Genomic DNA, 15,138 nt, shown 5'->3' on the forward strand with positions numbered 1-15,138 from the left:
TCTGGGAAATGGAGGAAGGAGTAGGACTGTATTACCGGCAGTTACAAGAAATTAAGGCAGTCAAATTCCACGTGATATTTTAGTAATTATGCTTCTCCAAGCTCTGATGCTGGTGATGGTCATTAGTAGCCTACCACACTTGCTAACTGCCTGGTACTCAGCACTTCATTGTCCCTCTAATCACTCTGACATCAATGCAAATGTAAAACATTTCATGAGCTCATGTTGCGCAACATTTCTATAACCTATGCCATTGTGAGAACAGCCTCATGGCTTCTATTAGAAAGAGGATCCCATCAGCTTTCTATAGGTTAGATCTATTTGCAGTACCAGTCAAAAGTTTGAACACCTACTCATTCCAGGGTTTTCATCTGTAATATTTTCAACTATGACATAACACATGGAATCACATCTTAAACCAAAATATATTGAGATTCTTCAAAGTAGCCACCCTTTGCCTTGACAGCTTTGTACACTCTTGGCATTCTCTCAACCAGATTCATGGAATGCATTTCAATTAACAGGTGTGACTAAGTTTGTGGAATTTCTTTCCTCAATGCGTAGGAGCCGATCAGTTGTGACAAGGTAGGGGTGGTATACAGAAAATGGCCCTATTTGTTATTTTAAGACCAAGTCCATATTATGGCAAGAACATCTCAATGCAAAGAGAAACAGCCTGTTACTGTAAGGAAGGTCAGTCAACGCGGAATATTTAAAGAACGTTGAACTTTTCTTCAAGTGCAGTCTCAAAAACCAAGTGCTACGATGACTCATGAGGATCACCACAGGAAAGGAAGACCCAGAGTTAACTCTCTTGCAGAGGATATGTTCACTAGAGATACCAGTCTTAGAAAGTGCAGCCCAAATGTGTTTCACAGAGTTCAAGTAACAGACACATCTCAACATCAACTGTTCGGAGGAGACTGGGTGAATCAGGCCTTCATGTTCGAACTGTTGCCAAGATACTACTTTCACAGTACTACATAGGAACTCTATTCCACATCAAAAAACTCATGCCAGCAGTAAGATTAGATTTAAAAAAAAACATAAATACACCTTATGGAACAGTGGAGACTGAAGCAACACAGACACATACACACTACACCCATGTACACTTGGATTTTGTGTTATAGATGTGGTAGCTTCTGATGAGTAGCTTCTGCCTTGGCAGCAGCTAATTGAGATCCATAAATACTGTGTGGGCTGAGTCGTACTGCATTGGCTGAGTTCTTTATCTTATTTTTTTTAAAGAAAAATATATTTAAACATTTTTTGTTTAATTTATTGAATATTCAAAACATACAATATACTTGCAGTGAAGCTGCTCAATAACTACATCATCCCAGTCATCCAACAGATTCCCATTCAGAGCGACACACAGAAGCATCCAGGGTCAATGCTCTACTCAAGGGCATGTTGGCCGATCTACCACCAGCCCAAAAAACGTGAACCCGAACCCTCCGAGATCCCCCCCACAGTTCCCCAATAGCTGTCCCTCAACCATTCGAGACCCCTCCCACAGCCCCCCAGGAAGAAGAAAAATAAAAAATACAATTAATTCCATTCCCCACCCCCAAGAACCCCCCAATGCACCAACAACCAAGAGAATGAACTAAAGAGAAAAAAGGAAAAGACAGAAGAAAACAGCAAACAACAACGCAATTAAAAAATTATAATAATACATTTAAAAAAAGGACATCAAGGACAACTAAAATCATAACAGCAACGCCAACTGTATATGTTTGTGTGCATGTCTGGCACTATTACATGTATGTGTGTGTTCTTGCATGTGTTTATTTGAATGAGAGTGTGTATATGCATGTTCACAAACACTTGCACGGCATCAGCCTCAGGCAAACCGGCATTAGTTGTAAAAACACTGCCACTTAGTGTCATTCAAATTTACTTTTTTAACCTGTCTGGGCGAGGGGGCAGTATTTTCACGGCCGGAAAATACTGCATGTAATTAGTATATTTGGATAGAAAACACTAAAGTTTCTAAAACTGTTTGAATGGTATCTGTGAGTATAACAGAACTCATATGGCAGGCCAAAACCTGAGAAGATTCCATACAGGAAGTGCCCTGTCTGACAATTTGTTCTCCTTCTGTTGCATCTCTATCAAAATTACAGCATCTGTGCTGTTACGTGACATTTTTTAAGGCTTCCATTGGCTCTCAGAAGGCGCCAGAAAGTGTAATGGGGTGTCTGCAGTCTCTGGGCGACCCACAGCAGCTCTGTTTGTGAGTGGTCAGCCTGGGAACAGTGACACTGAGAAGCGCATTCATGAGAATTCTCAAGTTTTTTCTTTTAGCCTTTGAATGAATACAACATCGCCCGGTTGGAATATTATCGATATTTTACGAGAATAATAGCATAAAAATTGATTTTAAACAGCGTTTGACATGCTTTGAAGTACGGTAATGGAATATTTTGAAATGCTTTGTCACGAAAGGCGCTCACGCGTCACCCTTCGGATACTGACCTGAACGCACAAACAAAACGGAGCTATTTCAATATAACTATGGATTATTTGGAACCAAAACAACATTTGTTGTTTAAAACCTCTTACGGATATCCTACCATAGGGTGCGCCACAGCGCATTTTGGAAAAAATTCGTTCCCATTTTCAACGGCCTACTAATCAAACTCAGAAGCAAGGACATGCATATACTTCTTTTATATGGATAGAAAACACCCTAAAGTTTCTAAAACTGTTTGAATGGTGTCTGTGAGTATAACAGAACTCATATGGCAGTCAAAACCCCGAGACCGATTGAAACAGGAAGTGGGATTCTGAATTGTGGACTCGGCTTCACAGCCTTGCCTGTAATTCACAACGTGAAAAATCGTTCATTGAGCACTTTCTAGAGCTTCCACTAGATGTCCCCAGTCTTTACAAAGTGTTTTGAGGCTTCTACTGTCGAAACTCAGTGAAGGAGATGCTGTGGCAATTGGTCACAGTAGGAGGGCCATCAGCATTGTGACGTCGGCGGCCGTGTCTACTCCCACCTTTGGAAACGTTGTGAAACACAATGAAATCGTCCCACTCGAATCTTATTGGCTCTCTTGTTGAAACAGGCCCTGAAGATTACTGTTATACAACGTTTGACATGTTTGAACGAACCTAAAGGAGGGAAAAAAGTTATTTTTCGTAAGCCAAGTCCCGCGCCCGGATCAGCATTTGGATACAGCCTTCAGACGCGCTAACAACAGCAAGCTAATGGAACATAAAGGATGGACTTTTTCGACCGAAAATACATTTGTCGTGGACCTGGGAATTCTGGAAGTGCTTTCTGATGAAGACAACTAAAGGTGAGGGATTATTGACAATATTATACAAGATCAGATGTGATTTGCGATTGTTCCAAGATGGCGCCGAGCTAGGTTTTCTAGCTCATTTTCTAAGTATCGCATCCCCTTTTATCTCAAAGTGTGATTACCCTGTAAAGTTAATTTAAAATCTGTTATGACGGGTGTTTTCAAGAGATATTCATCTATAAATCTTAGATTGACAATATAAAATAAAAAAATCGTTTTCGAATAGTAATTTATGAAATTGTAGCACTGTTTCCCGGGACGCATTTTATGGGAAAATAGTTAGCCAACGTCAGACGCCGATGTAAAATGCTGTTTTTATATAGAAATATGACCTTTATTGAACAAAAGAATGCATGCTGTGTGTAACATGATGTCCTAGGTGTGTCATCTGATGAAGTTTGTAAAAGGTTAGTGCTGCATTTAGCTGTTTTTTGGTTATTTGTGATGCATGTGCTTGGTCGGAAAATTCAAATGATGCTACTTTTACCATGTACTCCTCTAACATAATCTAATTTTGTGCTTTTCCTGTAAAACCTTTTTGAAATCGGACGACGAGGGTCGATTCAAGAGAGGTGTATCTATAAAACTATATGAGAGTCCTATATTTAAAAAAAAAAAATATTGAATTTCGTTATGCTAATGTCGCCAGGAGTTTTCGCTGGAAAATGATCCCGCTAACGGGATGAGAGTCTCAAGAGGTTTTAAGTAGAAGTCCTGGGAGTGCATTCTGACGAAGAACAGCAAAGGTATTCCAATTTTTCTCATAGTAAATCTGACTTTGGTGAGGGCCAAACTTGGTGGGTGTCAAATTAGCTAGCCGTGATGGCCGGGCTATGTACTCAGAATATTGTAAAATGTGCTTTCGCCGAAAAGCTATTTTAAAATCTGACACCGCGATTGCATAAATGAGTCTATCTATAATTCTTAAAATAATTGTTATGTATTTTGTGAACGTTAATGGTGAGTAATTTAGTAAATTCACCGGAAGTTTTCGGTGGGTATGCTCCAAAGACATCATTCAGGAGTTTGCCGCCTTCTGAGAGCCTATGGGAGCCGTAGGAAGTGTCACGTTACAGCAGAGATACTCAGTTTTCAATTAAGATAGTGTAGAAGCCCAAGAAATGGTCAGACAGGCCACTTCCTGTAAGGAATCTTCTCAGGTTTTTGCCTGCCATATGAGTTCTGTTATACTCACAGACACCATTCAAACAGTTTTAGAAACTTTAGGGTGTTTTCTATCCAAAGCCAATAATTATATGCATATTCTAGTTTCTGGGCAGTAGTAATAACCAGATTAAATCGGGTATGTTTTTTATCCGGCCGTGCAAATACTGCCCCCTACCCCCAACAGGTTAAATAGCGAATGGAGGATTCTTTTCCCTTGTTTAATTTTCATGCCAGCCAGGTAGGCTATACCCCTGTTGTCAATATAAGCCATGTTCTTAATATTAGGAAAGTTGATAAATACAGCATGAGTCAAAAGTTTGGACACACGTACTCAGTCAAAGGTTTATCTTCATTTTTACTATTTTCTACATTGTAGAATAATAGTGAAGACATCAAAACTCTGAAATAGCACATATGGAATCAAGTAGTAAACAAAAAAGTGATTTACAGTGGGGGGGAAAAGTATTTGATCCCCTGCCGATTCTGTACGTTTGCCCACTGGCAAAGAAAAGATCAGTCTATAATTTTAATAGAAGGTTTATTTGAACAGTGAGAGACAGAATAACAACAAAAATATCCAGAAAAACGCATGTCAAAAATGTTATAAATTGATTTGCATTTTAATGAGGGAAATAAGTATTTGACCCCCTCTCAATCAGAAAGATTTCTGGCTCCCAGGTGTCTTTTATACAGGTAACGAGCTTAGATTAGGAGCACACTCGTAAAGGGAGTGCTCCTAACCGCAGCTTGTTACCTGTAAAAAAGACACCTGTCCGCAGAAGCAATCAATCAATCAGATTCCAAACTCTCCACCTTGGCCAACACCAAAGAGCTCTCCAAGGATGTCAGGGACAAGATTGTAGACCTACACAAGGCTGGAATGGGCTACAAGACCATCGCCAAGCAGCTTGGTGAGAAGGTGACAACATTTGGTGTGATTATTTGCAAATGGAAGAAACACAAAAGAACTGTCAATATGCCTCGGCCTGGGGCTCCATGCAAGATCTCACCTCGTGGGGTTGCAATGATCATGAGAATGTTGAGGAATCAGCCCAGAACTACACGGGAGGATCTTGTCAATGATCTCAAGGCAGCTGGGACCATAGTCACCAAGAAAACAATAGGTAACACATTACGCCGTGAAGGACTGAAATCCTGCAGCGCCCGCAAGATCCCCCTGCTCAAGAATACATATACAGGCCCGTCTGAAGTCTGCCAATGAACATCTGAATGACTCAGAGGACAACTGGTGAAAGTGTTGTGGTCAGATGAGACCAAAATGGAGCTCTTTGACATCAACTCAACTCACCGTGTTTGGAGGAAGAGGAATGCTGCCTATGACCCCAAGAACACCATCTCCACCGTCAAACATGGAGGTGGAAACATTATGCTTTGGGGGTGTTTTTCTGCTAAGGGGACAGGACAACTTCACTGCATCAAAGGGACGATGGACGGGGTCATGTACTGTCAAATCTTGGGTGAGAACCTCCTTCCCTCAGCCAGGGCATTGAAAATGGGTCGTGGATGGATATTCCAGCATGACAATGACCCAAAACACACGGCCAAGGCAACAAAGGAGTGGCTCAAGAAGAAGCACATTAAGGTCCTGGAGTGGCCTAGCCAGTCTCCAGACCTTAATCCCATAGAAAATCTGTGGAGGGAGCTGAAGGTTCGAGTTGCCAAACGTCAGCCTCGAAACCTTAATGACTTGGAGAAGATCTGCAAAGAGGAGTGGGACAAAGTCCCTCCTGAGATGTGTGCAAACCTGGTGGCCAAATACAAGAAATGTCTGACCTATGTGATTACCAACAAGGGTTTTGCCACCAAGTATTAAGTCATGTTTTGCAGAGGGGTCAAATATGTATTTCCCTCATTAAAATGCAAGTCATTTTATAACATTTCTAACATGCGTTTTTCTGGATTATATTGTTGTTATTCTGTCTCTCCCTGTTCAAAAAATCCTACTATTAAAATTATAGACTGATCATTTCTTTGTAAGTGGGCAAACGTACAAAATCAGCAGGGGATCAAATACTTTTCTCCCCCACTGTAACAAATCAAAATATTTCTTATATTTCAGATACTTCAAAGTAGCCACCCTTTGCCTTGATGACAGCTTTGCACACTCTTGGCATTCTCTCAACCAGCTTCAACTGGAATGCTTTTCCAACAGTCTTGAAGGAGTTCCTACATATGCTGAGCACTTGTTGGCTGCTTTTCTTAACTCTGTGGTCCAACTCACTGAGACTGCACTCGTGGAGGTTGTAAAATACCTTTTAATGGTGTCAGACCGAGGCTCTTCCTTTGTCCTCGTGTTCCTAGACCTTAGTGCTGCTTCGATACCATAGATCACCACATTCTTTTGGAGAGATTGGAAACCCAAATTGATCTACACGGACAAGTACTGTCCTGGTTTAGATCTTATCTGTCGGAAAGATATCGGTTTGTCTCTGTGGATGGTTTGTCCTCTGACAATTCAACTGTATATTTCGGTGTTCCTCAAGTTTCCGTTTTAGGACATCTATTGTTTTCATTATATATATATATATATATTTTACCTCTTGGTGATGTCATTCGGAAACATAATGTTAACTTTCACTGCTATGCGGACGATACACAGCTGTACATTTAGATGAATCATGGTGAAGCCCCAAAATTGCCCTCCCTGGAAACCTGTGTTTCAGACATAAAGAACTGGAAGGCGGCAAATGTTTTACTTTAAAACTCAGACAAAGCAGAGATGCTAGTTCTAGGTCCCAAGAAACAAAGAGATCTTCTGTTGGATCTGACAATTAATCAATCAATCATGATGGTTGTAGTGTCGTCTCAAATAAAACTGACATAGCGATTGCATAAAGGAGTTCTGTATCCATAAATCTTAAAATAATTATGTATTTTGTCAGCGTTTATGAGTAATTTAGTAAAATTCACCGGAGGTTTTTGGTGGGAATGCATGTTCTGAACATCACACGCCAATGTAAAAAGCTGTTTCTGGATATAAATATGAACAAAACATACATGTATTATATAACATAATGTCCTAGGAGTCTCATCTGATGAAGATCAAAGGTTAGTGCTTCATTTAGCTGTGTTTTGGGTTTTTGTGAGATATATGCTTGCTTGGAAAATGGCTTTGTGATTATTTTGGTCTATGTACTCTAACATAATCTAATGTTTTGCTTTCACATGAGGTTTTTGTATTTCGCGCCACGCTGTTCCACTGGCTGTTGACGGTCACGTCCCACCTAGCCCATAGAGGTCAAGTATGCACCCTCTAGTTCTTTCTCTTCTCTCGTACGGCCTGAGTTCTAGGACCATGCCGCAGGGCTACCTGGCTTGACAACTCATTGCTGTCCTCAGTCCACCTGTTCTGCCTGCGGCTATGGAACCCTGACCTGTTCACCGGACGTGCTACCTTGTCCCGGACCTGCTGTTTTCGACTACCGCACCTTCCTAGGTTCCTGCCATTCTAGGGAGTTTTTCCTAGCCACCGTGCTTCTACATCTGCATTGCTTGCTGTTTTAGGCTGGCTTTCTGTATTGCACTTTGTGACATCAGCTGATGTAAAAAGGGCTTCATAAATACATTTGATTGATTGAACTCATCCCAAACCATCTAAATTGGGTGATTGTGGAGGCCAGATCATCTGATGCATCATTTACATTTACATTTACATTTTAGTCATTTAGCAGACGCTCTTATCCAGAGAGACTTACAGTAGTGAATGCATACATTTCATACATTTTTTTTTCTGTGCTGGCCCCCCGTGGGAATCGAACCCACAACCCTGGTGTTGCAAACACCATGCTCTACCAACTGAGCTACAGGGAAGGGCTATCACTCTCCTTATTGGTCAAATAGCCCTTACACAGCTGAAGGTGTGTTGGGTCATTGTCCTGTTGAAAAACAAATGATAGTCCCACTAAGCCAAACCAGATTGGATGGCGTATGACTGCGGTAGCCATGCTGGTTAAGTGTGTCTTGAATTCTAAATAAATCACTGACAGTGTCACCAACAAAGCACCATCACCTCCATGCTTCACGGTGGGAACACCACATGCGGAGATCCGTTCAACTACTCTGCGTCTCACAAAGACTCAGCGTTTAGAACCAAAAATCTCAAATTTGGACTAAGACCAAGGACAGATTCCCACCGGTCTAATGTCCATTGCTTGTGGTTCTTGACCCAAGCAAGTCTCTTATCGTCCTTTAGTGGCTTCTTTGCAGCAATTCGACCATGAAGGCCTAATTCACGCAGTCTCCTGAGCAGATGTCGAGATGTCTGTTACTTGACCTTTGTGAAGTGTTTATTTGGGCTGCAGAGGTAACTGGGTCTTCCTTTCCTGTGGCCATCCTCATGAGAGTCATCGTAGCGCTTGGTTATTGAGACTGCTCTTGAAATGTTCTGCATTGACTGATTCCCTTCTTAAAGTAATGTTGTGTTTCTTTTTGCATTGAGCCGTTCTTGCCATAATATGGACTTGGTCTTAAAATAACAAATAGGGCCATTTTCTGTATACCACCCCTACCTTGACAAAACTGATCGGCTCTTACGCAAATCACACAAATTAAGTCACCTGTTAATTGAAATGCATTCCAGGTAACTACCTCATGAATCTGGTTGAGAGAATGCCAAGAGTGTACAAAGCTGTCAAGGCAAAGGGTGGCTACTTTGAAGAATCTCAATATATTTTGGTTTAACATTTACATTTAAGTAATTTGTGATTCCATGTGTTATGTCATAGTTGACATCTTACCTATTCTACAACGTAGAAAATATTACAGATGAAAACCCTGGAATGCGTAGGTGAGTTCAAACTTTTGACTGGTACTGCAAATATAGTAGAGCTAACCTATAGAAAGCTGATGGGATCCTCTTTCTAATAGAAGCCATGAGGCTGTTCTCACAATTTCATAGGTTATAGAAATGTTGCGCAACATGAGCTCATGAAATGTTTTACATTTGCATTGATGTCAGAGTGATTAGAGGGACAATAGAGTGCTGAGTACCAGGCAGTTAGCAAGTGCAGTAGGCTACTAATGACTGTCACCAGCATCAGAGCTTGGAGAAGCCCAATTACTAAATGGTCAAGTGGAATTTGACTGCCTTCATTTCTTGTAACTGCCGGTAATAGTCCTTCTCCATTTCCCAGAAATGGACTGGTTCAGATAATCACACCAACAATAAAGTAAGTAAATCAACAGTTTAATCTCTGGATTTCTTCATGTATTTATATGGGATGTGAATCACTTCCTGTCGTACAGTAAAGACAACTGTCCGTCTTTTCAAAGTCTTCATTCCAACGCCTTTCATCTACAATTAGACAAAAAACATCCAGAATCAGCTGCAAAGAAATAATATTTAGTGAATGAGTATGTATATACATACAGACACACACCTTGGTGGAACAGTTGCTAGCAGTTGATAGCAGTGCCTGGTGGAGTCTCCGTACCCTGAATCTTCTGTCCAGTAGTGGTCACACACCAACAGTAACCTACCAGAAATAGACATGTTGCACATACAATATTTACTGTAACATTCAACTGAATTGGAGAATTTAGTGTGTGTATGTGCGTCCGTGTTAACCTGTAGAGCCCGAACATTGCTTAGGGGTGTATCGTCCAGCGGCGTCACACGTGGGGATGTACGCTCCAATTGGGCCATGTGTCGCGGCATATCTAGCACGCTCACAGGGGGTCATGGGTCGTATCCTAGCATCTGGACACAGGTAACATAGATTGATTGTAATGTGGACATAACATTGCAGCACATGCATGACGGAATCTTTGGTTGCGTCCCATATGGGCCCTGGTCAGAAGTATTTTATACAGAATAGGGTTCCATTTCAGATGTAACCTAGGTACTTCCTGGCTAAATATTGAAATTGCGCTACTTGTTTAAAAGCCCTGTGCAGTCAATTCAGTTTCTGTCTTTTGTATAACAGCTGATGAAACTAAGACTGAAAGTGGGGGTAAGTTGTGTCAGTGTTACTTCCTGACAACCCAATCATACATCCAGTTGAATGATCAAACCATTCATATTAGAATACCTCAGTCTTGCATCTAGACACCAATATACATATCTGGAACAAGAGGAGTGGCAGGTAGCCTAGCAGTTAGAGAGTTGGGCCAGTAACACAAGGTTCCTAGTTTCAATCCCTGAATGTCAAGTTATAATATCTGTCTATGTGCCCTTGAGCAAGGCAACCTTCTTTCCAGTGTCACGGTTGATAATGGCTGCCCAAGGGACAACTGGTTATGAAACAAAACATTAATACGTACGTGTGTGAATAGGACAGATCAACACCCACTAACGTTTTTATTAAAATGTTGGTGAGTAAGTGTGAGGTACATCACTCTTACCTCCCAGAGCAAAAGCTGTGCTAAGAAGCAGAAGGATGGTCAATATTGCCATGGTGATAGTCTCCTGAGAGAGAGAGAACAAAAGCGAGATTAGTTGAGCATTTTAAATCATCTGGAATGGCTGTGGGTACTAGAGGAGAAGTTGAGGAAATCCTGTGTTAAGTACAAAACTTATGCAACAATTGCTAAACCCAGTCCTGAGGACCCCAACATGCGAGTATCGGCAACACGGCGCGCTACGATTCTTCCACTAAAATTCAGGTATCATCTATGAATCCTTCCCAAATGGCTCCTCATTCCTTATGTAGTGAACCACCTTTGACGAGGGCCCACAGTGCACTAAGCAGGGAAGGGGAAGCAGACTAGATCTTGACAGAGACTTCAATTCACTACAAAGGTAACGATTAGTCTATGCTCTTAAATTCAGGGGGTCGACCCACAAAAAGGGATCATATATAGTGCACTACACTTGACCAGGGCCACGTAAGATTAACGTGCCATTTGAGAGGCAGCTTGTCTATTAAATAATGTCACAATCTCACCTTCTGCACTCTTCCAAGGGATTCACTGGTTGTCTCTCTGTTGTCTGTGAGTTATGGTCTACCTCTTCCACCTCTCCTTTTAAAGGATCTGTCACAGGTGTGACTAGTTGCCTCATTAACCCAGAGTGATAGGAATAACATGTGTTTCAGTAAGGTTGGTTTCTTAACATTCATAGCAATGGTGATCAACTGTACCGCAGAAATGGAAGATAAATCACTCAAAATATATGTTGTGGCGGTAGCTGCAGATAACTCATCCCAACGAGAGACAACCAGAGAGATTTTACTGAGAAGAGTTTACTGAGTTTACTGAGATTTTACTGCAGAAGAGTTATAAGGTGTGATGAACGATAGTGTCCCGTTCTCCCAGGCTGCCGGCCTGCTGTAAGACAAAGCCCATGCAGTAGAACTCAGCTCACGTAGACTTGCATCCTAGCCCATGTAGACTTGCATCTTCAGAGCGTAGCTTGATTGTGCGTCACATGCAATCAATGAAATCAATCAAATTGATTGATAAAGCCCATCTTACGTCAGCTAATGTCACAAAGTGCTGTACAGAAACCCAGTCTAAAACCCCAAACAGCAAGCATTGCAGGTGTAGAAGCACGGTGGATAGGAAAAACTCCCTAGAAAAGCCAGAACCTAGGAAGAAACCTAGAGAGGAACCAGGCTATGAGGGGTGGCCAGTCGTCTTCTTGCTGTGCCGGGTGGAGAATATAACAGAACATGGCCAAGATGTTCAAATGTTCATAGATGAGCAGCAGGGTCAAATAATAATAATCACAGTGGTTGTCGATCATTCAGAGTATCTCTATCGCTCCTGCTGTCTCTAGAGAGTTGAAAACAGCAGGTCTGGGACAGGTAGCATGTCCGGTGAACAGGTCAGGGCTCGATAGCCGCAGCAGAACAGTTGAAACTGGAGCAGCAGTATGGCCAGGTGGACTGAGGACCACCCATATCTTGTTGTTGGGGACCACCACCCATAAAAAAACAGTGTCTGGCTAAAGAGACAAGACTAACAAGGGACATCCATGAACTAATAGTACAGGTAGATAGCAATAAAAAAAGATACTACAGAGATACAAAATAAGTTAGAGAAAAAACAAATAGAACATGAGGAACTTATTCAAGAACAATCTAATGTAATCTATTACAGAAATAAAACAAACTGTATGGAATATGGAGAAAAATGCACAAATTATTCCTGAATACAGGAACGCTAACAAAAATAATTTGCAGAAACTCGTTACTGAAGACGGAGTCATCTATGATTCTCCCAATTATATTTTTAAAGAGGAAGCTAATTATTTTAGGCAGATGTTCACTTTTCCGTCTCATCCTTTCCCACTGAATGAAGATTATACATTTATATTTACATTTTAGTCATTTAGCAGACACTCTTATCCAGAGCGACTTCCGTATTATGGTAAGCAATACTTTCCAAATAATATAAAAAATTGAAAATTAACAGAAGTATAGAAAGATCAGTGCGAAGGCCAAATTACAGAAGAAAATCGCTTTGAAACTATTAAGTCCTTTCAGTCTGGGAAACCCCCAGGGCTTGATGGCATACCGGTAGAGGTATATCAAGTTTTTATATATATATATATATATACTAAAAGCTCCATTGTTAGATTTGTTTTAACTACTCCTATAGAAATGGTAGTCTGTCAGGTACTCAGCAGGAAAGTCTGATATCTCTATTATTAAAACACTACCCAGATGGCAAATATAAAGACCCAGTCTATCTAAAAAACTGGAGGCCCCTTACACTTCAATGTTGTGAGGCAAAAATACTAGCAAAATGCATAGCACTCAGAATTAAAAGAGTTTTACCTGGTATTGTTCATCCTGATCAGACAGGTTTTTTACATGGATGATACATTGGAGATTATATACGACAACTACTAGAAATAATAGAACATCATGAAACATATAATAAGCCAGGAATGGTATTTATAGCGGATTTTGAAAAGGCATTTGATAAAGTAAGACTGGATTTTATTTATAAATGCCTGGATTTTTTCAATTTCGGCAATTCTCTTATGAAATGGGTAAAAATAATGTATAGCAACCCCAGGTGTAAAATGGTAAAATAACGGCTACTTCTCAGAGAGTTTTGAATTGTCAAGAGGAGTTCAACAAGGGTGCCCGCTGTCACCATATCTATTCGTTAATGCCATCGAATTGTTAGCTATGGAAATCAGATCCAATAACAACATTAGAGGATTAGATATCCAAGGTTTAAAACAAAGGTGACCATGTATGCCGATGGCTCAAGTTTTAAATTAAGTACGCAAGCTAGATCTCTGCAATGTGTCATTGAAGAGCTAGATAACTTTTTTTGTACTCTCTGGACATAAACCTAATTATGATAAGTGTTCAATATTATGTTTTGAATCCTTAAAAAATTCTACTTTTACATTATCCTGCAGTTTACCCATAAAATGGGCTGATGGTGAAGTAGACATACTCAGTATTCATATCACAAAAGATATAAATAAGCTCTACACAATGAATTTCAAAATAGAATGTGCCCATCTATATAATGAATATGAATTGGGTGGGTTGAGAATATTAAACATAAAAGCACTAAACCTCTCTCTAAAAGCTTCACTCATTCAAAAGTTTTACTTGAACCCTATATGGTTCTCAAGTAGATTACTAAGAAAAACTTATCCATTGTTTAAAAATTGCCATTTTGCCTTTGTGCAGATTGCCATGTCTCATTTTGGATTAATTGAAAATGCTACTTTTTTCAAAGTATCTCTCTTTTTCAAACAAGCATTGCAGAGCTGGCAATTTCTATGTCACCCCCCTGTAAAGATAAAACAAATATTACAACACATATTATGGCTGAAGTCAAATGTGCTGGTTGATAAAATACCTGTATTTATGGGAAATATGTTTGAACAGGGTATTTTGTTCATAAATTATATTGTAAATTGGAATGATAGAGTTATGGCCTTCATGGAGTTATCAGAATTGTAAAGAAAGGTCTGCTCAATCCAAGAGTACAACCAATTGATTACAGCATTACCCCAAAAATGGAGATGGCAGGTGGCAGCGGGAGGAGGTAGGGAACTGGTCTGTCTGCCCAACATAAAGGATCAAAACTTGCGGAGGAATAAAAATAGCATAAATAGGAAAGTATATAAGTTTCATTTGAGGACCAGGATGTTTACAACTGTGCCATACAGATTGCAAAAAAGTTGGGAAGAGATTTGAGTTGATATATAAAACGCCAGATTCAAGACTTCGTGCTTTTCAGCTAAAATGATTATATAGAATTCTTGCTACCAACAAAATGTTGAATATTTGGGTTATAAAATCATCGAAGCGCTGCAGATTTTGTTGTGAGGATACAGAATCAATCGACCATTTGTTTTGGTATTGCCCTCAGGTAGCCTGTTTCTGGTCTCAGGTTCAGGAATGGCTGAAAATGCATAGCATTGATCTAGAATTGACCCTAGAAATAGTACTGTTAGGAGATCTGGAGAGACAGTCAATTACTAATATACTAAAACTCTTAGTAAAAGTATTTATCTTCAACTCGCAATCTGTGGATTCTATTCGATTACATAGATTGAAATTGTACGTTAAACATCACAGCATAGTTGAAAGATATGTGTTGCGTGGAAACCCGAAGTGGGTGGCCAGCAGAGATAGATGGGATGGGCTGAGGGAAACTGAGGGTTGGAATGTGGAATTGGAGACAAGTGGGAGTGGAGTTGCTGTGTGGGAGA

General features: G+C 40.3%; 1 protein-coding gene across 1 annotated transcript; it reads right to left on the minus strand.

The window, feature by feature from the left end:
- Window positions 1-9,677: 9,677 nt before the first annotated feature.
- On the minus strand, window positions 9,678-11,420 carry LOC115194850 (equistatin-like). The gene is made up of 5 exons (XM_029754778.1): window positions 11,393-11,420; window positions 10,851-10,914; window positions 10,075-10,206; window positions 9,887-9,982; window positions 9,678-9,801 (listed from the first exon to the last, which is right to left on the minus strand). Exons 2-4 carry the CDS (start codon window positions 10,900-10,902, stop codon window positions 9,903-9,905), a joined length of 264 nt encoding a protein of 87 aa, XP_029610638.1. The 5' UTR covers window positions 10,903-10,914; window positions 11,393-11,420; the 3' UTR covers window positions 9,678-9,801; window positions 9,887-9,902.
- Between the last annotated feature and the right edge of the window lie 3,718 nt (window positions 11,421-15,138).

This window comes from Salmo trutta, chromosome 5, assembly GCF_901001165.1.
Source record: "Salmo trutta chromosome 5, fSalTru1.1, whole genome shotgun sequence".
Lineage (NCBI taxonomy): Eukaryota > Metazoa > Chordata > Actinopteri > Salmoniformes > Salmonidae > Salmo > Salmo trutta.